The 26019-nt window shown below is 34.9% G+C and overlaps 3 protein-coding genes across 4 annotated transcripts in view; 1 reads left to right on the top strand and 2 right to left on the bottom strand.

Moving 5' to 3' along the window:
- Nucleotides 1-9908, bottom strand: part of pdm3 (pou domain motif 3) — a 189258-nt gene extending 179350 nt beyond the window's left edge. Inside the window, exon 1 of the mRNA XM_069041023.1 lies at nt 9889-9908. The gene's annotated coding sequence lies outside the window, so the exon portion shown is untranslated. The remainder of the gene's footprint in view (nt 1-9888) is intronic.
- LOC138125600 (transcription factor HES-1-like) overlaps nt 1-26019 on the top strand; it is a 124663-nt gene that overhangs the window by 84735 nt on the left and 13909 nt on the right. The window lies entirely within an intron of this gene.
- Nucleotides 16507-22401, bottom strand: LOC138125601 (centromere protein S-like). 2 transcript variants are annotated; one of them, XM_069041033.1, is made up of 4 exons: nt 22201-22401; nt 21834-21991; nt 21715-21781; nt 16507-16620 (listed from the first exon to the last, which is right to left on the bottom strand). In XM_069041033.1, the coding sequence occupies exons 1-4, from the start codon at nt 22219-22221 to the stop codon at nt 16522-16524; spliced, it is 345 nt and encodes a 114-aa protein (XP_068897134.1). In that variant the 5' UTR covers nt 22222-22401; the 3' UTR covers nt 16507-16521. The 2 variants fall into 2 exon arrangements, with proteins under 2 accessions (XP_068897134.1, XP_068897133.1); XM_069041032.1 differs by lacking the exon at nt 16507-16620 and adding an exon at nt 21492-21661 and having other exon boundaries at nt 22201-22351.

Below are 26019 nucleotides of genomic sequence, written 5' to 3'. Positions count from 1 at the left end.
GTCATACTCACGGCATTTATCGATAATGTCTTCTCTTTGATTTGGAGGCTTAAAAATGAACAATGAGTTACGCATTTCGATATTGTTTAGTGTTATCGTTGTTTATAATTTATTTTCTTCATTAAAATATACAATTTTGTTGTGAATATGCCATTTAAAAGTGATTGATGTATAATTACAATGTTTCCCTGTGATACAAAAGTTTCACTTCTATCGTGCGTCTTTACGACACATTCTGTTTTTTTCTAATGATCAATTATTAAAGTAAAATAATAGTATATTATGTAGGTATATCATAAAGAGTAGAAGTGAGTCTTTTTGTGTCGAGCCCGGAGATTGAAGACCGAGACGCAGTCGAGGTCGCCAACTGGGCGAAGCACAAAAAGACCTTCTACTCTGAATGATATATACATATGTACTATTTTGTATAAGTATATCAGTAATGCTAGCTTCTTTTGTTGTTATGTTACTAGTGAGCAGTGGTAGTAGTTATTGTAGTTGTATTGTAGTTATATTTGTAAAATCTACAATATTATTTAAGTTATTTGATGCTAGGATTTTCATCGCTGTTTGTTTTTTTTTCGATGGAACCTTTAGGGCAGAAATATCACCATCATTGTCCACTAACAAAGTGGCTGATGTGCGCCTGAGACAGTGACCTGTATATTCATTGCAGTTGGGCACTTTTAGAGAGGAGGCTATTTCTCGTGGAGCAGATCCAATTTTATGTTTCCCCATAACCATTTTTGCACATTTACGGTTATAGTATTTGACCAAAAATCTATTTATACCTTTGTCTTTTCGAACGGAGATGTGCTTTCTGCAAATTTCGAGATAAAATTCTCCCAAGATCGTGAATGATAATTTACAATTTTGTGTATCCCGAACTTTCACTAAAATTGCAGACCACAAATCTTCAACATCTGCTACTGTCACATTCGTCAATTCGTCACATTGGCAATCGCCGGTCCCACCTAGTATCAATATCGCGCGTTCAAATGAAATCCTGGGCTGAGTAGGCATTGGAAAAATTAAACCGTTTAGAACAGTGTAAAGTTTGAATTTCCCGCCATTTGACACGAATGATATTTGTTTATGTTTAATCGGGACACAATTGAACATGTTTGTTTTCAGCAAAGGGTGCCCTTAGATATCTGGCTTCGAGAATAGGAATCGTTAAGTTGTCCTATTTTTAATGTAAAACGTTTCAAAGAAAAAAAAGAAAGATTTTTTGGCTCTAAATTTTAGGTTAGCTGTCAACATGCTCCAGTTAATCTATGTTTTAAAAAAGCACAACAATTGACGGTTTTCAACACCTTCCCAGCCCAGGATTTCATTTGAACGCTCGATATAACCTACAATAATCATTTATAATTTTTCCTCTAGGAACTCAAAACTTTTACCTTCGTATTTTTCATCCGGTGCATTTTATAGAAAGTTGTCTACCCCTTCTTTTGATAGAATTTTCGATTTTCTCGCTCTATATCCATATTTTTTTTTAAAGCAAGTACATAGTTTAGTATAGTTTGCAATTTGAATATTGTGGTTAATATTTAATTCCGCCTGAACATTGAATAATGACTCCAAAGTGTTGAACTCTTCAGGTTTTCATTGTTTGACAAATGGTCGAAGTATGCCAACAATACGTTTCCATCGTGACAAATGCTTCAAATGACTCGATTATTATTTGACTCGGTCGAGCCGCCTATGGGACACTTGTACTTCTAGGATTTGAAGGACTTCTACTCCGCTCAGAAAAAAATGACACTAACAATAATTTAAAAAAAAGCAATCAGAGAGCAGGGTTGTACTTTTCAAGAGCAAGTGGGCTTCCTAATTTTTTGATTGCGTTGCGGTTGCCACCATCAAAGTTATTTAGTTCAATTGTAGATAATATAGTTGCGACATACGGTTAATAATATGATGATAAATGCCAACGTGGAGCACGGCAGCATGACAAATTATTTTGTAAATTGCGCAGAGGAGTTAATAATGGCGGTAAAGGTAAAGCAGACAATTAAAGAATAAATCACATTACCATTAATAGTAATGCATTTGAAGTTAATAACAATTGCATTAATTCATTTTGTCTTACATAAAATTATAATTAGTAAAATCTGTTTCGTGTTGAATTAGACACGGAACAGTAAACACCTCACTGAAATTAATTCATTACAAATTAAACAAAATTCTCGCAGGTACGGCTATTAAGAAAAATTATAACGTGTCCGAAAAATTCGTTTTTAATTATATGGCTCGGCGCGGGATAATTATTTTTCCGTAATTATTTAAATTACTTTTTATTATTATATAAGCTCCTAATTTGTTTAATTATCCAGAGTCGGCGGCCATTATTTTTTAGAAATTCGTGAATTTATTCTAAATCCTGATTTCGTTAAAAACTAAATTGCCGACACCGTTAATTTCGTTAATTCCCTTCAATTATTCGGCCATGCTGGCCGTGCCCGATTTAAATATTTATTAGCTTTGATTTGTTAAATTAATCTCAATACCAGAAATGCGCAAATCACGCTAATTACTCTTATTATTATAATTGATCGCTTTTGGTTCTAACCTGTCGGATAATGCGGCCAAAAAACCGTCCGTCCAAAATTAATTTGCGACATGGCCGGTCGCGATGAATATTTTTACGAAAGTCAATCAAAGTTTGTAATTTAGAAGCGACCACACTTTTAATGAAACACTCGTATTCACCTTCAGCCACAAAAACGCATTAAAATGGGACAAATGTAAATGAAAATTCAGCTACGAAACCGCACAAACGAATAACAAAGTTCATATGGGAAATTAAAAATCATCAAATACAACGTGTGTGGATACAGGTTTAATCGTTTTTGTTTCATTTGTTTGGGACGTTTATATATAACAGATGCCTTTATTAAAAAAATTTAAATTAGATTTGTGTCTCTTCGAAACCTGTGTGATCAATGGAAAAGCACGGACAATTTCCCAATGTAAAGCTACATTTAGGTCAAAGGCGGCATCTCGTATCAACCAATAATGATGCGCTGTAAGAATTCTGCGAATAGTTTGTTTGAGCAAAAGCAACTGCATTGTCCCAAGTTTCCTACTTAGATTGTGAATTTTTAGAGAAAATCCCATAGAAAAGAATGTCGGTAAAATTGAGTAGTTATTTGTCTATATTACGTTATGTTTATACAGGGTCTCTATAAATGATTGTCTGGTCAAGCCAGCCTTGGAAAAAAAATTTACTGTTCCGCTTTTTTGAAACCGATGCCAAATTCTAGTTCGTTTTCACGGTCACTTCCGACGTTAGTGAATGACGTTTCGTTTGCGCTTGTCAGTCGAGTTTTGGTTCCTTATATTCGTTTTATGCTTTAATGATTTATGTTTTATTTTAGCTTTATTTTCTTTACAATGGTTTATTCTGTTGAACAGAACACGTTCATTGTTGTTTTTTACTTTCGAAATGGAAGGTTTAGTAATGGAGAATTATCTGTTTGTAAAAATGAATTTCAGCAAAATATCCGAACAACATTCAAGATTATTGTTAACTCACATTAAGCGAATTGTGAACAGATTTTTAACAATCAGAACAATTAGAAAGGGTAAATCATTAGGACGACCACCAGTATCTGATGAAATACTCGAGGATTTGAAAGAAATGGTGGAAAAGACTATACAGATATCCATAGCCTGTTTATCTCAACAATCTAGTGTACCACGAAGCACTTGTCACAAAATCATTAAAAATAGGCTATAATATACAACTGCATCTTTCTAAAATTAGTGTTGTACAAGAACTCCAACCTGCAGATTATCAAAGTTGTGTTTAATAATGTAATCAGTTTGAAAATCATCTCAATTTCAGAATTTGGAGTGCTGAGAATCCACACCAATTTGTAGAGACTCCTTTACATGTTTTGAAAATTGGTGTGTGGAACTGTGGATAGCAGTGTTGCTGTACCCTTAACCAAGAAATGCTGCAAAATATTTTTGAAAATAAATGAAGAATTGTCAAGTGTTTAGAAGTTAATAGGGGACATTTTCAATCTATTTTATAAAAAAATACCTATTTGTTATCGTTATTTAGTGTTGTAAATTATGTTGTTGAATACATTTGATTTTGTTGAAAAACCAGTAAGACTTACTTGTTATGAAAAACACTGTTATTTATATTGGAAGAAAAAATGGGAGTCAATACCATATTCGACAATTCAGTCTAGGCCGTATTTACCACTAGCATAAAACAAGAAATGTGAAAACACTACAGCAGACAAAAAGGCAGTATTGTATTGTGGTATACGGGGACAAGGTGTTGTCAATACGAGTATTTATCTGTTTGGATTTGTTCTCATACCAATTCCTGTACAGTGTGTGGCGGTACGATGGGGGCAATAATTGTTCCCCTGTTGGTGTTGATATTAAATAATAAATACATTAATGTTAGCAAGAGTAAAGCACAGTTGAAACTTGTCCCTGGTTAAAAGCCAACAACCTAACCTGAAAATGTGACATTCATTATTTGCCGAACAAAGCGGCACATTCAAATTTGACAAGTTTCCATGGCTGGCTGGACCCGACGATCATTTATAGAGACCCTGTATTTACGAGTATGTGTGTATCTCTTATGCACTTCTAACTAATAAATTACGTAACGTATTTTGATGGAATTTTCACTGATAGTTGAGTGTTTCTTTAGCTTTAGTTTTAGTAAAAACCATTGCACCACCTTGCGAGGGGACTGAGTAGTAACGAAAAACTCCCCCAACAAGCATTCGGAGCTGTTGCTTTGCACAGAATGTTTACAAGAGGTCCTCAAACTGTTTTCTCATCCGCTGCAGTCAAGGAAACAGGATATAATAATTTCACACCCTTTTTGCTTTTTGATGTTTAGTTTCGTTCGGTTTGTTGTTGTCCACTTTATATGTACTTTTGTATGTTTTATATGTAATTTTCTTATTCTCAAATGAACAGTGAATACCATTAAGAGTAAATTAATTATCTAATAATGTCAAGTTTTGTAGGTTTAGTAAGTGTATTTGTTTTTATTTTTTTAATTATGTAAGGTTAACATTTTCAAATAATTATCGCAGCGCAGACATTTTGTAGCGTCAAATGTTAATGACGTGCCAAAGAAAACTGTGTGAAATCATGATGATTGTTGGTTATAAGTTGCGAAATAATAATGGCAGTGTGTATCATTTTTATTTTACCATAGTTTTTAAATAAAAATGAAACAAGTAAATATACCGGGTGTATTATGAAAAACCTTTGGTGCTATAACTTCCTTATTTTTTATTCGATTTTAATAAATGATATGTCAAACAAAATCGTTTTAAACGGGCTACAATTTAAATTGATCCAATATTTGTTCTTGAGTTCTGTTTTTGACAAATGATACTCAACTTTTTTTTTTCAAATGGCACTATTAACTTTTTTTGCTCAGTTTTATAGAGATTTTTATTTTGAATATGAAAATGTAAACAACCATGCTCATGCATAGAAACAAAAAGAAGAAATTAAAAAAATAATGTAATTTTTTTTTAATCAAGCAGTGACAAAACAATAATAAAAGTGCATTCTAATTTTGCAAAGTGACTAAGAGAACTATGGACATTCAAGACAATGTCTATTTGACTCCGCCCGATAACAGAGATGATTTTTACTAGGAAGAATCGTAGCAGTATGTGAACAAATACCACCAGAATTTTTATTAAACGCCGCAATGGGCGTCAGTGGAAGGTGTCGAATGTGCCTTAGAGAGAATGGAGGTAATTTCAAATATTTGCTATTGTAAAGTTATGGTTACTTGATTTTTGGAAATTCTATTTTCTTTATTAAAAACACATTTTTGATTTTTTATTTTAATGTTTGTATATTCAGAAGATAAACATCTATCAGAATAAAGATAAAAAAATATACAGTGCAACTTAAAAAAACAAAGTTAGCTGCAGTCTGTCAAAAAATATATTGTTAAAAAAAAATCATAGCATGTCGGGCTATAGTGTTTCTAAAACGATTTTGTTTGACGTATCATTTGTTATAATCGGATAAAAAATAAGAAAGTTATAGCCCCAAAGGTTTTTCATAATACACCCGGTATAATGTGGCATAAAATTATGTTATTACAATAATGCTAGAAAAGGAGTAAAAATGATTACATTTTGTAAAAAGAGTCATTGGTATAAACTAGGGAAGAATGAAAGCAGGGATTATTGAAAAAAATGTAGTGTAATGGTATTTGCAAAGACAAGAGAAGTGAAAGAAAAATTAATACGCCATGTATTAATTATTATCTGTAATTTCCATATCCATCAGTGCACATTTTTCAATCATTAACATATTTAATAACAATATAATAAGAACATGGCTAATATAAACTGGAAAAGTGTAGGGCCCAAGGTAGAGCCATGAGGTACGCCTAAACTAAAGAACAAACTGTTTTCCTCTCTTGAGACATTTATTATTATTATTGGTGACGGCTAACAAGCTAGACGCCCAATTAGAAGCCCTGCTAAAAAAACGTTACAAAAAACAATCACAACATTCACAACTCAACAACCATTACACACAGAGCATCGTTTAGACTTAAGAATATCTAAATGATGAGAGTATATCGAGTAACAAAAATTAAATTTAATAAAAATAAAGATATGTTGACAATAAACAAAATACATTTCAATTGGAGGGAGAAAATGAAAACTTGCAGTTTAGAACGTTATGTAGAATAGTTAGTACGATATGGCCATAATGATTTGTCATGAAAATCTATAAATATTACTTTTACGATTGGTTGAAAATAAAAGCCAATATACAACGAAATAGTTATTTACCGAACGTATGCGGGAAGTGAAATTTCCCGCGTGTCCACTTTGTTTGCGGCACGACCGCAGGGAGTGCTGCATTAGGGCGAACGCGGGAAATTTCATTTCTCGCAAAAGTTAGGTACAATATTTTTTGTAACGAATAATTCAAAAAATTAAAAACAAAATTAAAAATGTAAATCATTTTACATTGGTAATTTTTTACTTCCGCGCTCACACAGCACGATGAACAAATTCTTCCCCTGTTATTACTATTACCTTTTTGAATTGCTTATTTTTTGTGTTGATGAGAATTAATTTTACAATTGTTTGTTCAAAATAAATTGACGTTTCCGTTTGTCTACGTTATTAAATACCAACCTTACAATGCAATTTCCTCTGGTTTCTGCTTGCAAAGTAAAAACACGGCGTGCGGGAAATCGTTGTTTCCGCACTCCGAGGACAACCAGGAAATACCGATTTTGAGGCTATGAGTACAAAAATACTTTTGCATTTTTGATCGTAAGACTAGAGTTTAGATTTTAGATCAATGATCTCTCTCCACGTCAGAAGTCTCAACTTTGTCGTAATTAGTACAAGGACAAAATCATTTTTTAGAAACATTTATGAGTCAGACAAGGTGGAATACGCATTTTTTAAACAATCAGCAAATAATTTACTATGTCTAGAGGCTGACTAAACTATACAATTAAAAAACACTTTAGTAGGAGTTCAACTTTTATCCATTCTACCGTGAATAAATTCCCGAAAATTTATTGCGTCATCCCGTAAAGAATTCTCCATGGAGTGAATGGAAGTGGTCTTAAGTTGTTGATAATTCGTCATAAACATTTTTTTTTATTTTTTACGGATGAGAATTTTCAGTGAATGTTGCGCATTGATTAGAACTATAGATTTGTAAAAGTCAAACAAAAACAAACAATTAAAAGAATACTGTCCGTGAGAAAAGGGCGACAAGAAACAGTTTCACAATCCAAATATAAAAATAATCCAATAACATCTTCTAGAAAAAGGACACATACGAAGCCTACCAGAAACGTCAAAAAAACTACCACCTAACGATGTGTTGAGATTTTAATAAAAAATATATTTTTGGATACTTAGATATTTTATTTAATCTCCTTACCAGCATCACTGTCCAACAAGATTCCACAAGTTCTACAGTTGTGCTATTTCTCCATTAACATTTTTTATAGCTGAATAAATATTTAAACAACACTAGTGTCATGCCAAAGTCGGGATATTTTTACGATCAAATTTTCTTTAAAAGGATAATTTTAAAACGAAAAAAATTGAGAAAAGTTAATAACTGGTACAGTTTTCCTAGAAATACTCTAGTCAGTCTTTAGTTTCAATTTTCATAACCTCAATAGTTCGATCTGACACCCTCAAAAGTTATCCAAAACTTCATACGTACGCGAGAGCCTCGGTAAAAAGTAGTATATTATATTACAAAGAGTAGAAGCGAGTCTGTTGTGCTAAGCCCAGCGATTGAAGACCGAGACGAAGTCGAGGTCGACAACTGGGCGAAGCACAAAAAGACCTACTCTGAATGACATACCTATGCTATTTTATCTTCAAGCGGATCCCAAAAAAAAATCGGACATGAACTCATTAATTTTTTTGTGCTGCAGTTACAGTAAAATGACAATTTTCAAATTTTAAGGCACCAGTACTTAATTTCTAGTTCTCTTGTTGCAATATTATTAGTACTTGAAGGTTCAATAATATCAGTAAAGTCTACTAAAGTCTAAAGTTTACTTTTTAACGTTGAACGGCCATCTTGCTATTTTTGATTTTGACATCGCAGACGGGCGATTCGTGTTACACCACAGTGGCATCCGTTAAATATGGGGTACCTGATAAATAATTCGTTATTTCGCTTTTTTAGAGGCTTTTTTAAATAGAGATAATTTAATTGACAAATATATCGTGAGAAATGTTTCAAATGACCTTACATTTGACTCGATCGAGCCGCCTGTAGACATTTCAACTCCTAGGATTTGAAGTGTTTCAAGTCCGGTCACAAAAAAAGACCGTTTCTATACATATACACAAAGGCGCGATTTTTGGAAGCCTGAAGATAAAGATTTTTCCACCATCTAAGTAAGATCAAAAACGAAAAAGTAGTTTTTTGTTAAACCTTCTTTACTGACATTTACTAATATTTAAAATATCAGTGGGGTAAAAGATGGACGTCGCAGATTTTTCTGCAGTAACTATCGCGCGTTCAAATGAAATCCTGGGCTGAGAAAGCATGTTGACAGCTAACCTAAAATTTAAAGCCAAAAAAATCTTTCTTTTTTTCTTTCTTTGCAATGTTTTACATTAAAAATAGAATAACTTAATGATTCCTATTCTCGAATCAAATATATTGAAAACAAACATATTCAATTATGTCCCGATTAAACAAAAACAAATGTCATTCGTGTCAAACGGCGGGAAATTCAAATTTTACACTGTTCTAAACGGTTTAATTTTTCCAACGCCTACTCAGCCCAGGATTTCATTTGAACGCGCATTAGAACCTGAAGAAATTACTTTAGAAGCGATTTCAATTTTGAAATAATAATTTTATAAATTATAATTTTTTATAATTTTATTTTTTCGTAATTAAAACTCCTGGAAGATTTTTTTTTAAATATTTACCCAGTAAATACTTTTTTATTTCTACCATGATTTTTGCATCCCAGAAACCGACTTCGACACTCAGTCCTGAAAAAAAATTCCAATTTCGTAATTATGTAACCCACACGACAGCTTCAATCACTCTGCAGCGGTCTACCCCTCACATCTTCCCGTGGATTTGACCACCTAACCCTTCAATTCCACGTAAAAAAACACTTCAGTAAATTTCGTCGCCGCTCCTGCACCAAATCTACACCCCTCGAAGTCAACACTTCCGGATGCGCCAATTTTTGGGGGAGTGTCTATTCAAAACTATTGTTGACAAACTCCACCCCTCGATCGCTTCCGAAAGAATTCCAGTTGTCTCTCCAAACACTCGCAGCTTATCATAAACACGAGAAAGTTATTCGAAGGGTTATCAAACAGACATATTTGAGGTATTCAGACTCACATTGTCATGTGTGCAGCAACGGTGAACTCGTTATACATTCATAGAATCTCTAGTAGGCGTGGGATAACACATGTTCCTTCACTTGCCTCTCCGTACAGGAAAATTTTCAAAATACGAAGAGATTTCTGTTGAGAATCAAATAAGCTACCGAGAGGGGAGTTGACGCTGAGTGACGCCGCACCACACGAAGACTCTGGTGACACTGGCGTGCCACCCCGTATATAATTATTTTTGTAATCGGAATGGTATTTGTAGGCCAGACGGTGAGTTGCGCCTCGAGGGTGACCTTTATTTTTCCATTATGTATTTGTATTGTTGAACGATAATAATTAACTTAATTGGCGTACTCGTTTCAATAAATATGTCTGTAGTTACATAAACAATATCCTTTATCGAGCTGATTTCATTTTAATAATTACAATTCGCAGTTTTGTGGCGCCAAACTGCAACTGTCAGTTTTGATCCTTGAATCAACAAATAGAGGGATCGAGCAGATAATTAAGGATCAACCACATAAACTAGACCGAAATTGAACTGAAAACTGACCAAATTAGCAAACAGTAACAATAATCCCTTGTAAATATAAGAACCTCAATTTAAATTTTAAGTGTAAACGTATAATTTACTGAAGGGTCTTGTTGATAATGACCATCTATTGCGGACCCTTCCGGCTCAAACAAACATTATTCAACCAAGTTCCATTAATACTTAATACTAATCTTAAAATTAACGTTACAACACCAAATTTGGGATCGCTGCTTTGGTATTATTCATTAACCTATTTCTATTTGCTCGCAGTAATTTATCACTAACTTTATTGGCCTAAGCCGTTGGAAGCTGTCCTCTTGTCGTACAACACTAATAATAACATACCTATCGCTGAAAAAGAGTTTCTCCTGTTGTAAATAATTGTATTGTCTGCCTCCGCACTTGCTCATAAAATAATAATTTCTGAGGGCAGGGACGTTAATTGTAGGTTTTCAAAATTCATATCTAATTATTTTGCTTTAATGATTTTCAAAGCTGTTTACGTTGATAGAGTCGTGAATAAATAAATACACAATGAGGATAATTTGTAAATTATCCATTGTAGATGCTTGTGACTCAATAAATTCCTCGCGTGTTTAACGCAAGCAGGTGGAGGTTTACTCCGAATTTGCAAAATATTTTTTTAAATAATTTTTCTTGGTCACAAAAAAATGTAAAACAAAAAATGTATTGTTTGATTTTTAGAAAATAGGGACAAAGCATCCAGACCGGTTTTATTTGTCATTGCGGAGATTTTTATCAAATCATAATTCAATTGCAATGATTTCCGCCCAGCGGTCACCCATCCAAACACTGACCACGCACGACATTGCTTAACTTCACTGATGAATGATGATGATGCTTTCATAGATGTGGGGCCGCCACGAATAAATAATAAACTGAAGAAAAGAAATGGACAAGGAATTTTAGGATAGAAATCACCTTCACAAATCTGCGCAATGTTTGTTTATGTTAATGTAGCAAATTGAGCTTTTAATATGTCATTATGTGTAGCTAGTCGCAAATAAATTACTTAATAAACCATTTTGTTGGCTGTGAATAGTGTTCCCGATAATAGTAAAGCTGTTTGATGGAAACGGAACATTGAATTAAATTGATATGTGGAATTTAACGCACAGAAAATCCTTCAAAATTTTGCATATGAGCCAAAGTTGACAATTAAGAACCGAAAAAAGTTATTTTGACTATATAGTTTAAGAGGAGGAAGATTTAATTAAAAAAAAACCTTGGTTAGTGCTCGAAGTAAAAGTGGCATTTGTTAGATTTACTGTTGCTAAAATTTACATAAAAGTTAATATGAATCAGAAAAACAGAAATTAATTATTTACCAACCGAGTGCGAGAAGATATTTTTCGCGCATTTGCGCGAATGTGCCGAATACGTCTTTACGCATCGAATTTTGTGCAATATTTTTTGAAACAAATACATATTATGTCTGATTTGTCGTGTACCCTTCGTGAATAGATGGCGCTTGTCCATGCACCAATGCCAATAGCGATTCATTTTTATTATTATCAAGTCAAATTATTTTGAGAATGCTCAAAAAAACGAATGCTTTTTGCATGATTTTGAAGCACTAGTGCGCGAAATTACGTTTGCGGTCGCGAAATGTCATTTTGAACATTCGAGTACGGTAGGGGTATTTTACAGCGCGAAAACTAGGTTTCAGGCATGAGGCGAAGCCGAGTGCTTGATTAGTAGGAGCGCTGCACTTTGCATTTTGCTCACTTGTTCATTGACAATTCTTTTTTAATCTCAACGATTTAAGCAACATCTCCCAGTATTAAAGAAGTCGCTCCAATAAATATTTCTCTAGCACTTTGGTGGATTTAGTTTGGCTTGCAACATTTAGATGCGTCAGGAACGTCAAAATCCGTTTGCATCATTTTTAGACGTACTCGATGTAGTTTTAAAAATAGTTGGGATTTTATGAGTAATTTTGAAAAATGATGTGTTACGTTTTGAGGTTCATAAAAGCGGTTTAACGCGGAAACTAGAGGCAATTGGTCGTAATCAAGACCTCGCTTGAGGTAAATGGGGTTCTAACGGCAGCAAAGCGGGTCAAGTCTCCATTTAAACAAATCCACAACAAAACCTCTCCGCATCGCCTAATTGGTAATAATTGCAACGGGTTAGTCAGCATGTTCCAAAAATTTCATCAGCATGTTCACACCTATAATTAAATATTATAACGTCGGCCGCTTCACGGCAGCACCACTCAACAAGCACCGGTCGAAAACAGTTAGTCCGGTCAACACCGCCAACAATACCTGACACTTAGATTAGCATTTGCAATAATGACGTTTTTAATTGCACGTGTGCAAGGCGAGGGCTGCAGTGTGAGGTGGAGTGACGTTTCACGACCGGAGGCATGATGTAGTGGCCTATGTATATTAAAGAGATAATTACACGTACGCGAAAGCTCATTATGGTCAGGTCGGGTAATTATATTGTATAACCAGTCGGGGATATTTTTGAGCCGTTAATATTCCTCGTAATAAATCGCGACCCGAACATGACACATTAAAAGCACCAGAGATATACAATGTCGGGTTCGTATATCAGACCGCTCCGATACTTATAATCGCGATTGGCTAATTTATATCATTGTCTGATGCTGGCCGTGGAAACGACCACCGTTCTTAAGTATGTAGCTCGCCGCGTACTCCATATAAATGAACTTAGATTCAATTAAACGCCATCGCTAATAGGAATTAACGTACGGTTAGATTGGAAATTATTACTTCGATTGCGTGCATTTGTATAAGTGGAGTTTCGCGCCAAGTTTCGCGGATGCATCGACAAACCGAGAGGTTTTTATCTAAGAGGAGCGACGATGGCTCCCACGTACGCGCAGATGCTCGCTCGTGGTACACTTTCTTCCAAATATGGTAACAGAAGCTCACGACGGGAGTTGTACGACGTGTGATTGTGATTTGAAAATCTGATGACTTTTTTCATATGTTGGCAACGCAAATGTTCACTCTTTGACAGTAGACATAGGCGTACGCACTCAAAATGGGGGCTTGAATTTAAATTATCCCTCGCAGGACCTCATGGAACCTGTCTGTCAAATCTGGAATAATATCAGGAAGAGTAAATAGGAAAGGTGTCATCAAACTTGTCAGAAACTCTTTTGACATGTCAGATGTTTGTCAAACATTTTGCTCTATGGGTGGCGTAGTTGCATTTTGTGCTTTGTGCCGGATCGCAACTATGCACACGGGGGAGCCTCCCCGACCGCGAGAGCTCCAAGGAACGAATTTTTAAACTATTCTGAAAACCTTTTTATAAATGAATTCTCAAAGAAAATTATTTATAGAAATAATTGTTTATTTTCGCCTGGGATGGAGTAGATTAATGGTCTGTATTTCTAACAAAATCCACTGCAGAAGAATCCAAAATAAAATTGTAATTTTTTTTACAGCTCAGCACAAGTTTTTTTACCACGAACTTAAAAAACCACTTAAAAGTAATACATTTTATCAAATTGTAACAGCTCTTGTTACAGGGGTTGATTTCAAAGAAGATGTAATTAAAAAAAACATATAACAAAAGAATTAATAAAAACTGAACAATACATGAAAAAAGCAAAATTTATTATGACACTTCTTGTTGTTGGTCTATGGGGGAAGAGAGCGAGTGCTGGGGGTAGTTGTCTACGCGAGGGTGGACAGAAGGGTCGACTTGACCCAGCGCCCTCACAAAATATTTTTTAATAGTTATCATTACCGTTTTGAACAGATTTTCTTTCGCTTTTCCAAGAATTGTGTAAACCACCGCGACATCTCATTCGAAGAATTGAAAAGCAATTGAAAAATTCTTTGCCTGAAAGAATCAAGTTTGTTCTCGATTATCAAGTAAAAGTAATCAAATAAACCACAGCGCAGTGTTATTTTGTGGCCATCTTGCATGATTTTTGCAGCGATTACGGCCATCCCATAAACATGTTCGATTTGATGTTATTTACAAGAGCTCCAGTACCCGTACGATCATTAGCGAAACAGCCTAAGTGAAGGGCGAGGGGCAGGTTAAGTTTGCGCGGCCCCCATCTAAATCATGAAGACCCTCTCATTAAAATATGTAAATGCTACCCAGAACTAAATCATAAAGAACGTGAGGAACTTTACATTAAGTTGCTTTATTATAAAGAGGCACCCTTTCTATCGTTCAGTAATAGGGAATATTCCCGCTTGATTAATACTTGCTTAAATTATGGCGGCGATTTATTGTTGTGCACGAGGTGGTATCATCGCGATTTAGAGAAATCGTTTCCAGTAATTAAACGGGAAATGGAAAAAATCTGCTCGGATTGACGCCATGTGGCTAACGCAAAAACTTTCCTTCGGTACTTGGGATTTTAGTGGGACGGTAATCGAGTACGAAGCGATCAAAACATTTGCCAGCAGTACTCTAAACTTACAACAGAAACATCATATCGTTCAGCAAGTTATTTTGGAATAAAAATGGTCTCATTTAATTCCAGTAAATTTGCAGTGAAATGTATTTCCTAGATTGTCGCTTTTTGCGCAATAAAAACCACGAACGAAATTTTCCAGTGAAAAAATAATAGTTATTTGTGTATCAAAGCCAAAAAGTGCATCTTTTTCGTCCGAGTTTGAGTTTTCTGGCCGAGGCGCAGCCGAGGCTAGAAATAGGCGCGGACAGAAGGCACTTTTTGGCAGAGATGCATATAAATTTTTTAAGCGACCGCACGACAAGCAAGACATTTGAAAAAATTAAAAATTATTTTGTATCTACCTTTTTCAAATATATAAATTTATTAACACATATTACCGATTTTCCGATTTTTTATAATAATTTTTTATCAGCTTCCCACCAAAACTAGAAATTTACTATTTACAATACAACTACTTATTTACATAATTGCTACATAGTTGCTAACTTCCTAAACAGATCAACGGTTAGCGTCCGAAAAAGCGTTATTTTTCGTCCGCTTGTGAGTACGTAAAGTTACCGTTTTCATTAAGGCTGCCTAATAAATAATTTACTGTAGACTGAGAATGAAAATACTAAGGAATTCTCAAGAGAAATCCATAGACAAAATTATAAAAATCAGTTGAAAAAGAGTTATAAAATAACTTTCCCATTAGAGTTTTTCCGGGAAGAACTTGAAGAAAGTAGAATTAAAAAGCGCCAACTAACAATAATTACTTCTTTAAAGATAAAGTCTTAATTTCAATTGATCTATTGCAAGAGAAAAGTCAAATTTAGCATTCGTAACTTTCTGTTTTATAAGATTTGATAAATTCGGCACGGCTGTGAACGGCAGGACCAGGATTCAGAGCCGGTCCTGATAATGAGTCTCGTTTCGTCCTTTTTTCGGCTCGCCATGATTTTTTGTGTAAGTTATGCATGCGACCGCACCTCCGATGAAAATTATATGCTGCAGGATATAATACCTACTTGGGTAGATTGATATTAATTATCGTGTAATAAATTCAAAGTTTGAAATAAAGCTCCATTCTTAATTACAGTGTTAATAATTAAAATAATAAGCCACGGTTATTAAAGTGAAATTACCCAAATAAATTTTATGTTAAATTCTATAGGCAATTACAGTTTAATTAGGTCTACGAAAATTGTGATTAATCGTGTTGTATCCACGTATTCCTACATAATATCCAGTCGAACGATGTCTATGCAAATTGTTGTTTTCGCACCGGAATCGGTGCGTTGCGCCAACGCAATTAATTCAGCGTAACCCTCGCGTAGCGCAGGAATTGCTCTCTTTCGTCCAACAATGCCAGCAACAATTGACCAACAATTACTCTATTATAGGACGGCCTCTTTCGCCGCTCCGTTGTTGTCGATAATTCAATTGCAGCGGTCGTCCGTCATAATGGCGCGTAATTAGGTCTTACGCGTTTATAATAATCGGGACCCAAAAAGGTTGTTCTTTCGGATGGGTCAGCAGCAACACCACAACCCGATGGAGAAATTTCGCCGATCGCGCGCCAAAAAGAAACCACCAAAATTACACAAATATTATATTCCCCTGCTAATGGACTCGGGTATTTATCAAGGAAAACCATCAAAACGCGACTCTTGCGAAACAAAGATTTACGAAATGCTCGACGCCTTTCTTTTCTTCTTGGGGGCGGGATCTGTCGGTGCTTTATTGTCTTGGATGGCTCGCAATTTTTCCTCCATTAACTCTTTCTGCAATTAACGAACTCGTTATTCTCCAGGTGAGCCGCGCTCTACAATCTCACCAAGGAGTCGTTTCTTCTGACCAACAGTTTCACGTCGTCGCTTGTCAGGGTCGATCGTTTGGCGTGTCTGCAATTTGAAAATTTAACGACAAATAAAAGGACGATTTTGGGTACGACACTTCTGGAAAGCTCCTAAATCTGAGGTGTAGAGGGTGAGCTTTCGCCAGGATAATTCGGCGATTAAGTCCAAGACGTCGGGTTCGAATTCCAGGCCGAAGCTGGTGCCCACTTCGCGCGAAATCTTTCGGGCGGTGCAATAAACAGAATGTTTTAATTTCTAATTTCTGCAATTTTAAAGAAAAAAAAAAATTATTTAGTGTATGTGCTTATCAAAATCTAGTCTGCGTATGTTTGCGTACGGTGGCGACCTCTGTCGGTTGCCGCTCAAACTATCACAAACGCGGCGAAGGTCACCGGATAGATCTCTTTCTGGTTTGTAAATTAAATAATTATAAAACTTGACTGGACTGTTGCAAGTTTTTTTTATGTGTAATAATTACTCACTTGCTCTTTTGTCGTGGACATCTTTTTATGTTTTTTTTTTTTTGATAATTTTTGTTTAGTTGTGTTTAGCCCAGAAACCAACCTTGTTTAGCAAAGTTGGTGAAATAACCACTTCCAAACATGTCCTGTATATTGACTTCTCTTAGCCCTTCAGAGATGGCCCTTGCAGAATTAAATTTCAGGAAAGTTTGTTTAGGTTGTGTTTATTTTAATATAATTTTAATTACAAGTACCGAAAGATCAAGAAGGACAGTTTGAGTTGGTACTACTGGATTTAATTTTTATTTTTTACCTACCCAAATAAACATTTTTTGAAATTAATTTTATTTTCATTTGCAAATCTTTTATCATGGGCTGCAGCTCTGTGCCTTTATTTAACAGTTAATCAAGAAAACATACAAATCATACAATTGTCACAATAAATTAGAAAATAGTTGCATTTAGTTTCGTCACAACCACCGATAAAATTCTATGGGTTTATCATGCAAATTTCAATCATAACAACATCTGTGTTATACATATGGAGTGTTCCGCGAGGATGAACACGGTGGGAATAACATGCTAAACTGTTTTGACATGTAACTGTTGAAAATTTAACGCAGATATTCAGTATCCAAATATATTTAAACTTCTTATGATTTAATTCCGTACATTGCAAGGACCTCTGACGTAAAGGACATTATCACAGAATAGTTAGGTACTTATTAATAAAAGCACGTGCATAGTTTGAATGATGTTTGTGTTTGTATTTAATTAAGCGTTAATAAGTCAGTGAAATACTTGGTGATTCTTTGTTTTTATCAACTAGTCCAATAATCTCGGAAATTTTGTGCAAGCACCTTTGCAATTTTTTTTTCTGGTTAAGTAGATAGGATGTATCAGGAGGGGAGAATTATGTTAAATGAATGATAAAAGAGAGACGAAGTAGAAAAGCGAGACAAGGTGCGGTGTTCCATCCCGTCACAGGAACTACACTTTCCTGGTTGCCATCCATAATAGCATATGTTTACCAAATCTCGCCCCCACTGACTACTCTTTATTTCTTAAATTAAATGAGTACCTTTCTGCCTCTGATTTTCCGGATGAAGAGGCAACGATAATGAAAATAAATGGGTGCCTCGAGACATCGACAAGATATTTTTTCCAAGGGCATCAAAACTCTTTAACACCATTCTGCTAAATGAAGCAAATAGTGATCTAAGCGAATATACCTACTAAAAATAGAATTGTCTTAATTTTTCTAGTTTGTTATAAAAATAAACGATCATGAATTCTTTGATATTGATTTTTTCTTTCGACTGTTTTTTTACTGACAATAATTGTGATTTTCCCCTTTTTAGAACAATATTCAACTAATTAATTTGTTTTCCATTTAAGTGATACACACGAATGAACATTACTGCCTATTGCCAAAAACAGAAACATTTTAAAATATGCAACAAAAAACTTCAGTAAGGTAAACTCCGTACGGTGATAGATTGTACGTTTTTAAATTCTAGTTCCAAAACATAAAGCAGTGAAAAATACTAAACTCTCCATCTCAATTGTTTGACGTTATCTAGAAAACCGTTGTATCCCTGCAGATTAATTCCCGCCACAGTACTCTCTGGGTCTGTCTTCTGTCAAAAAACGTACAATCTATCAGAGTACGGAGTATAATAGTTGTTTTCATAATTAGTGGGATAAAAGCAATATTACAGGACTCGAGTGTGAAGATTGCAGATGACGAGGGCGTTAGCCCGAGTTCATCTGTAATCACACGAGTTTCCTGTAATATGCTTTAGCCCACGTGTTATGTACAAAATTTTATCTAAGACCTCCCCAAATTAAAAAAATAAATCTTATCTATTGATTTTCGCCAGTGAAATAAATGAGTTTCATTACCGCACTCAGTGAAATAAGAATTTACTTTGTAATGAGTGATGTAATGAACTCATTTATCCCACTGAGTGCGGTAATGAAACTCATTACCTCACTGAGTGAGGTAATGAAAATGCGTGAGGTAATGAAGTTCTTATCCAACTCAAAATTAATGAGATAAGTATCATTTATCCCACGGGATTAGATAAAATTACTACTTTCATATATCTGCTTTACAGGTTCAATTTGAAATCAAGTGGTCAAGGTATACGAGGGGGTATTGATATCTAGTTAGCCTAGGCCCTTGCCGTTTTACAAATCAAAATCTTTTTACTATGAAAACAAACAATGACTTATTAGAAATGTCACTGTAAAATTTCACTTCAAGAAGTTGAAGCATTGCTGAGAAATTAAATTTGAAAAATAGCATGTCAACCGCCATTGTGGAAATTGATAAATTGGAGTATCGAGTTATCATTAAGTACTTACTTGTATTTCAAGGGGTCAACGAGTAAGCAAATTTACGAAGATATGCTTAATATATTTAGTGATGAGTACCCTTCGTACACTACCCTGAAAATTGGATTGTATCATTCAAAAGAGGGAGATTTTCTGTTGAAAATGAGAAGAGATCAGGAAGACCGATCTCGGTGTCTACCCTCGAAAATATTAATGCAGTTTATAACATGATATTGGCAGATCGACGAAATGGGTTTAAACACATAGCTGAGACACTAGAGATTTCATATGAACGTGTCCATCACATAATTCACGTCGATTTAGATATGAAAAAAATTTCGGCAAAATGAATTCCCAAATGCTTGAATGCAGATCAAAAACGAGCACGAGTGGAAGCATCGCGCTCAATCTGTAGCTTTTTTGAAGAAGATGCAGACTTTTTGAGCCGTGTTGTGACCATAGTTGAAACTTGGGTCCATTTTTACGACTCAGAAACAAAACAGCAGTCCATGGAATGGAAGCATCGTGGTTCTCTAAGACCAGAGAAACTTCGAGCGCAAAAATCAAGTGGAAAAGTTCTTGTTTCAGTTTTATGGGATATCCGTGGAGTAATTATGATAGATTGTTAAGAAAAGGGCCAGACAATAACTATACGCATTCAAAATTACTTTTGAAAATTCTAGTTACACAACATGAAAAACGTGCCAAAAAAGGCCCAATTTACACACAAACGAGTTGAATACAACGTTTTTTTGTTCGACGAGCCCCTTAAAGGCTCCAAATCGCTTAAAACCTTTAAAATTAGCTTGACGTTTCGTTTTGACAAGTTGTGACATTTATCAAAATCCGTTCACATAGGAGAAAATTCTCAAATTCTGACAGTGTCGAACAAAAAAATCATTTATTTTGAAGATACAAGGCTAACTTGATTTTTTTTAAATGGCACGGGGGTCAAATTTAATATCTTTGAAAAGAGTATTTTTTTGTGAATTCAGTGATGTAACACATGCATATCTTATTTTAACCGAAACCTTATAAAAAATTACTTATTGAATTAATAAAATTTGAAAAAATCTAACCTTAGAAATGTTGTCTTTATCTATCGTTAGTTCTTTGCCATTTGTATTTTGACCAAAAAATAAATAAAAGTTAATAATAAGTGTAAAAATTAGACATTTAACCGAAACATAATACATTTTAATAAAAAAAATAAAAAGTTTAAACGCAAAATACATTAGGTATTTTCGCACTACAAAAGATTTTCAAAATGGCGGCGATGTGGGTGTGTGTTACATCACTGAATTCACAAAAAAATACTTTTTTGTTCGACACTGTCAGAATGTGAGAATTTTCTCCTGTGTGAACGGATTTTGATGAATTTGACAACTTGTCAAAACGAAACGTCAAGCTAATTTTAAAGATTTTCAGCCATTTGGAGCCTTTGGGGGGCTCGTCGAACAAAAAAACGTTGTATTCAACTCGTTCTTGTGTAATTTGCGCTTTTTTGGCACTCGTGGACCTTTAAAACTCTCGTTTCACTCGAGTTTTAAACTGGCCTACTCATGCCAAAAAAAGCCCAAATTACACACGAACTCGTTAAATAAATAACTATTTCAAAAATATTAAATTTGACCCATCTTGTCATTTAAAAAAAATCAAGTTAGCCTTATATCTTCAGAATAAGTGAGGTTAGAAAATTGAAAACAATCTCAGATGATAGAAACCATTTTGCCTTTGCAACAGCATTTATTTTATGCATTAGTCATATGAAATTACTTTAAAACTGTACTTATATGAAAAATATTCAATCCAAATTATGATTTTCAGGTCCCTTTGTGCCTTTATTTGGTTCAAAAATATTGAAAAAATGCTGTTACATATGACAAGGATTTTATGCAACCTGAGTCTACTTTAAGTGAAAAGTTAAATTTTTCATTTGCAACTTTTCTGTTTTGTAACGTCGCAACAAGCACACCAAAAATAAAACTACCAAAATTACACAAATATCATGTATTTAATATTTATAAAGGAAAACCATCAAAACGCGGCTCTTGCGAAGCAAAGATTTACGAAATGCTCGACGTCTTTCTTTTTTTCTTGGGGGCGGGATCTGGCGGTGGTTTATTGTCTTGGATGGCTCGCAATTTTTCCTCCATTAATTCTTTCTGCAATTAACGAACTCGTTATTCTCCAGGTGAGCCGCGCTCTACAATCTCACCAAAGAGTCGTTTCTTCTAACCAACAGTTTCACGTCGTCGCTTGTCACGGTCGATCGTTTGGCGTGTCTGCAATTTGAAAGTTTAGCGACAAATAAAAGGAAAATTTTGGGTACGACACTTCTGGAAAGCTTCTAAATCTGAGGCGTAGAGGGTGAGCTTTCGCCAGGATAATTCGGCGATTAAGTCCAAGACGTCGGGTTCGAATTCCATGCCGAGGCTGGTTCCCACTTCGCGCGAAATCTTTCGGGCGGTGGAATAAACAGAATGTTTTAATTTCTGCAATTTTAAAGAAAAAAATAATTCAGTGTTTGTGCTGTTCAAAATCTAGCTGCGTATTTGTCGACGACGGCGCCATCTGTCGGTTGCTGCTCAAACTGTGATAAACACGGCGAAGGTCACCAGCTAGATCTCTTTCTGGTTTGTAAATTAAATATAAAACTTGAGTGGACTGTTGCAAGTTTTTTTTATTTGTAATAATTACTCACTTGCTCTTTTGTGATGGACATCTTTTTATGTATTTTTTTCGATTATTTTCGATGACACTACAATATGCAACACTTATCTTTGGTTATGTTAACGGTTTGTTGTCTTTGTTGTGTTTAGCACAGAAACCAACCGTAGTTAGCAAAGTTGGTGAAATAACCACTTCCAAACGTTGACTTTTCTTGACCCCTCAGAGATGGCACCCGCAGAATTAAACTTTAGGGAAGTTTCTTTTTTGTTGTTATTTTTATATAATTTATAAAATTACATAGGGAGCGATCAAGAATGACAGTTTGAGTGGGTAATACTGAATTTAATTTTTAAATGGTGCAACTGGAGTAACTTCCGGTTGTTGACGGCTTGACCCTGACAGCCGCATCATTGATAACTTGATAATGATAAGTAATATGCTGTTCGAAAAGCCTAAAAAGAAGAGTTAATTTATGTTTCGAGCCAAATGGGGGCACCTCGAGCATTTCCTTTAGTTAATTTTTACATAATTGTTGTGTATTTCAGGATTCATTTCTTTTCACCGTTAATTTTTTCTCTTATAAACCACCATTTTGTTGCTGTCACGAACAAAAAAATCTGGTCGTCAATCAAAAAATCAAATATCATAACCTATCATCATGTTGTTGTTGTATGACATTAATTGTCATTTTTTTAATAACAATTCAAATGTTTTTGGCACTTTGTTGATATGGGCATAATCAGACAGGGAAATTTTTTTAATTTGTGACAATCTAACCAAATTTTGAAATGACATTGACGACCAGAATTTTTTGCTCGCGACAGCACGTCAGTCGTCAGGTAATTGTCAAATAAACCAACAAAACATTATATAAACGGCGTGCAGTGTTGCAAATAACCGAATAAAAAAAAATGTTCTTAATTATATTGTCAACTCAAACAGTCCTTCTTAATCACCCGTATTATTATTATTATAGCGGTGACTAAAAATGAATGTGCTTTTTTTTTCATGGGTCGGTAATATGTACTAGTGTTGGCTATTCTGTTGTCAATTCTTTTTTAATGTGATAGTTGGCATAAACATAGGCGTACTCGCCTATTTGACACAATTTATTAATACATAAAATGTCAAAATGACGTGTAGGCCAAGTCCAATGTGTTAATTAATATATCAGGTTTGCCCATATAATTTTTGAAAATGGTTTCTAACTTAAGAAAAAAATTCACATTCATTTATAGTGAAATTTTTTTAATAAACAATTGTCAGTGTCAAAATGAAGTAAAAAACCATACTGTACCACTCTAAAATTTGGACATATGGACCAGCTGTATAACAATTTGACACCAAATCATGGTTAAGGTTATGTTCACTTCACTTCCCGTACCTTTCTTCCGTGAATTCATTTTCAAAACAAATTTAATGAGAAATCAGGAGAAACCTTTTCGAATTCGAAATAAACTCTTGCTCGTTAGGGCGCAGGCTCAGTTACATAAAAAAATGTTGACACTCAATGTGACCAATCGTATTATCATGAAAATCACAGTTTGGCTCATACCAACAAGACAACGTTTTGACAATTGTTTATTAAAAAAATTCAACTATATGTATAGTCACCCGGTACATTACTGAGATGCAACTCTGTGACCTTATTTACCAGTTAGTTAAGAAAACAGACAAATCATACAATTGTCAAATTAAATTAGAAAATGGATGCATTTACCTTCGGTACGATCACCGATAAAAATCTATTGGTTGTGATGCAAGTCTGAATCGTAACAACATCTGTGTAAGACATAGAGAGTGTTCCGCGAGAGTGAACACAGTGGGAATAACATGCTAAAGTGTTTTGACATGTGACTGTTGAAAATTTAATGGAGACATTCAGTATCGCAAGATATTTAAATTTCTGATGGTTTACTCGTGTTATCAAATGCATTACCAAAACCTTTGACTGACACATGAAAAACTCTTCGCCACAGAATTCTTCTTTTTATATTTTGTAGAAATGTATAGCATTAGGATTGGAGCATTAATAAGTGAGTGAAGTATTCTGTAAATTTTTCATTTTACGTAAGTGCTGAAGAATTGATTGACTCTCAGAAATTTTATGCGACCATCTTTACAATTTTTTTCCATTCTGGTAAAATCAATTTGATTGACTATTTGCCTCGTAGATGGGATATATCAGGAGTGAATGATTATGTCAAATGTGTGTCCAAATTACTCGAGGGAAGAAGAGGAGAAGCGAGACAAGGTGTGCGTTCCATCATGTTCTAACCGTCACAGGAACTGCACTTTCCGAGTTGCCAGTTATAATGGCATATGCTTACCAAATCTAGCCCCCAGTAATTACTCTTTATTTCTTAAATTAAGTGAGCACCTTTTCTGGCCTTTATTTTCCGGATGAAGAGACAACGATGATGAAAATAAATGGGTGGCTCGAGATACAAAAGAATTTTTTCCAAGGGCATCAAAGCTCTTTAACATCGATCTACTAAATGTACTGCTAAGCAATTAAATTAAATGAATTTTCCTCGTCATTTAGAAAAAAAAAATTAACAACCCTGCCATAATGTTTTTTAGTACCACTCTTTATTTTTTATCTCTTCGTCGACGATTTTGGTTTTCGAATTATCGATCCTGTCGTAAACTGTATCTGTTGTTTCACCTATTTCGAACAGGTAATCACTTACTTTACCGCACGTCCTGGAGGAAACTAAAATAATTATTAACGATGCTACTTTCATATCTGAAGGCTGCCCTTCGTTTAAAACCCTGATTTTTCTCTTTACAAAATTGTAACATTAATATTTTGCTCGTGGCGCAAACTTCACATGAATGCGATAATAATGTCAATATCTCACTTGTTGCGTAAACATCTGTTACTAGATTATTAGTAAAAATAAGCTAAGAGTCGTATACCTAGTACATAACAGAAGAAAGCTGTCAAGTTAATCCTTTTTCTCCGGACTATTACACTTTTTGTCAACAAGAATTAGTCTCGCCCCATTAAAATGACTTCTCCTCTCCCCCAATACATAACTCCGCCATCCGATTCCGTCCTGGCCGCAATAAAATCACCCAATTCCGACACCCTCGAATAAATTTTTTCTTTAAAACGGCAATAAAATGGTTCGTGTGCCGTTCGCCTGTCACTCTTCCTTACCTGGCGAGGGATAGGAGGCCAAGGTCTCATGCCCATTTTTATAACAACTCTTATTTTTTCTCGAGAAGACCCCCATTCGGAAAGTCTTTCTCGCAACAAAGGAAAATTATGACCGCAACCATCATCAGTCATTGTAATAAGGAGGAGAGCCGGCGGTCTCCTTTTGACGTCGGCTGCGACCTCTTCGGGAAGGGGGGTCGTGTTTCGTGTAATTAATTAAATATGCACCCCGACACATTTAATTGTTACCCTCGTGGAGAGACGCGTCAGACGTGTGTGTGATGGTACCGATCGGAAGTTCCCAGGCTAGTGCAGTTATGAGCAAACAGGTGGATGGGAGCTTCCGGTTACCTACAACTGTTTACCTCTACACTGTAAACAGAAGCTTTCGGTCGTTTGCACCAAACTAACAAATATCGGTTGTCCTAATGGCGTAGCGGGTTTGTTTTACCATAAAGCCCCAACAGAAATTAATTTTTTTAATATGTTAAGACTCAAAACCAATACCTAATGTAGTGGCACCAGGATGCGCGAAATATAAGAAGGAGGAATAGTAAAATAATGATCTAGAAATGATAATTCATCGAAGATCGTTGAATAAATTTAATTTTAATGCGTGAAAAATGTTTTCTTAAAATTACTTTCCATTTCTGAGGTTATGTTGCAGTTGCAATGACAGCGCTT

The sequence above is a fragment of the Tenebrio molitor genome, chromosome 3, assembly GCF_963966145.1.
Source record: "Tenebrio molitor chromosome 3, icTenMoli1.1, whole genome shotgun sequence".
Taxonomy (NCBI): Eukaryota; Metazoa; Arthropoda; class Insecta; order Coleoptera; family Tenebrionidae; genus Tenebrio; species Tenebrio molitor.
Note: the sequence above shows the minus strand (reverse complement) of the source record. Positions and strands in the feature narration are given on the sequence as shown.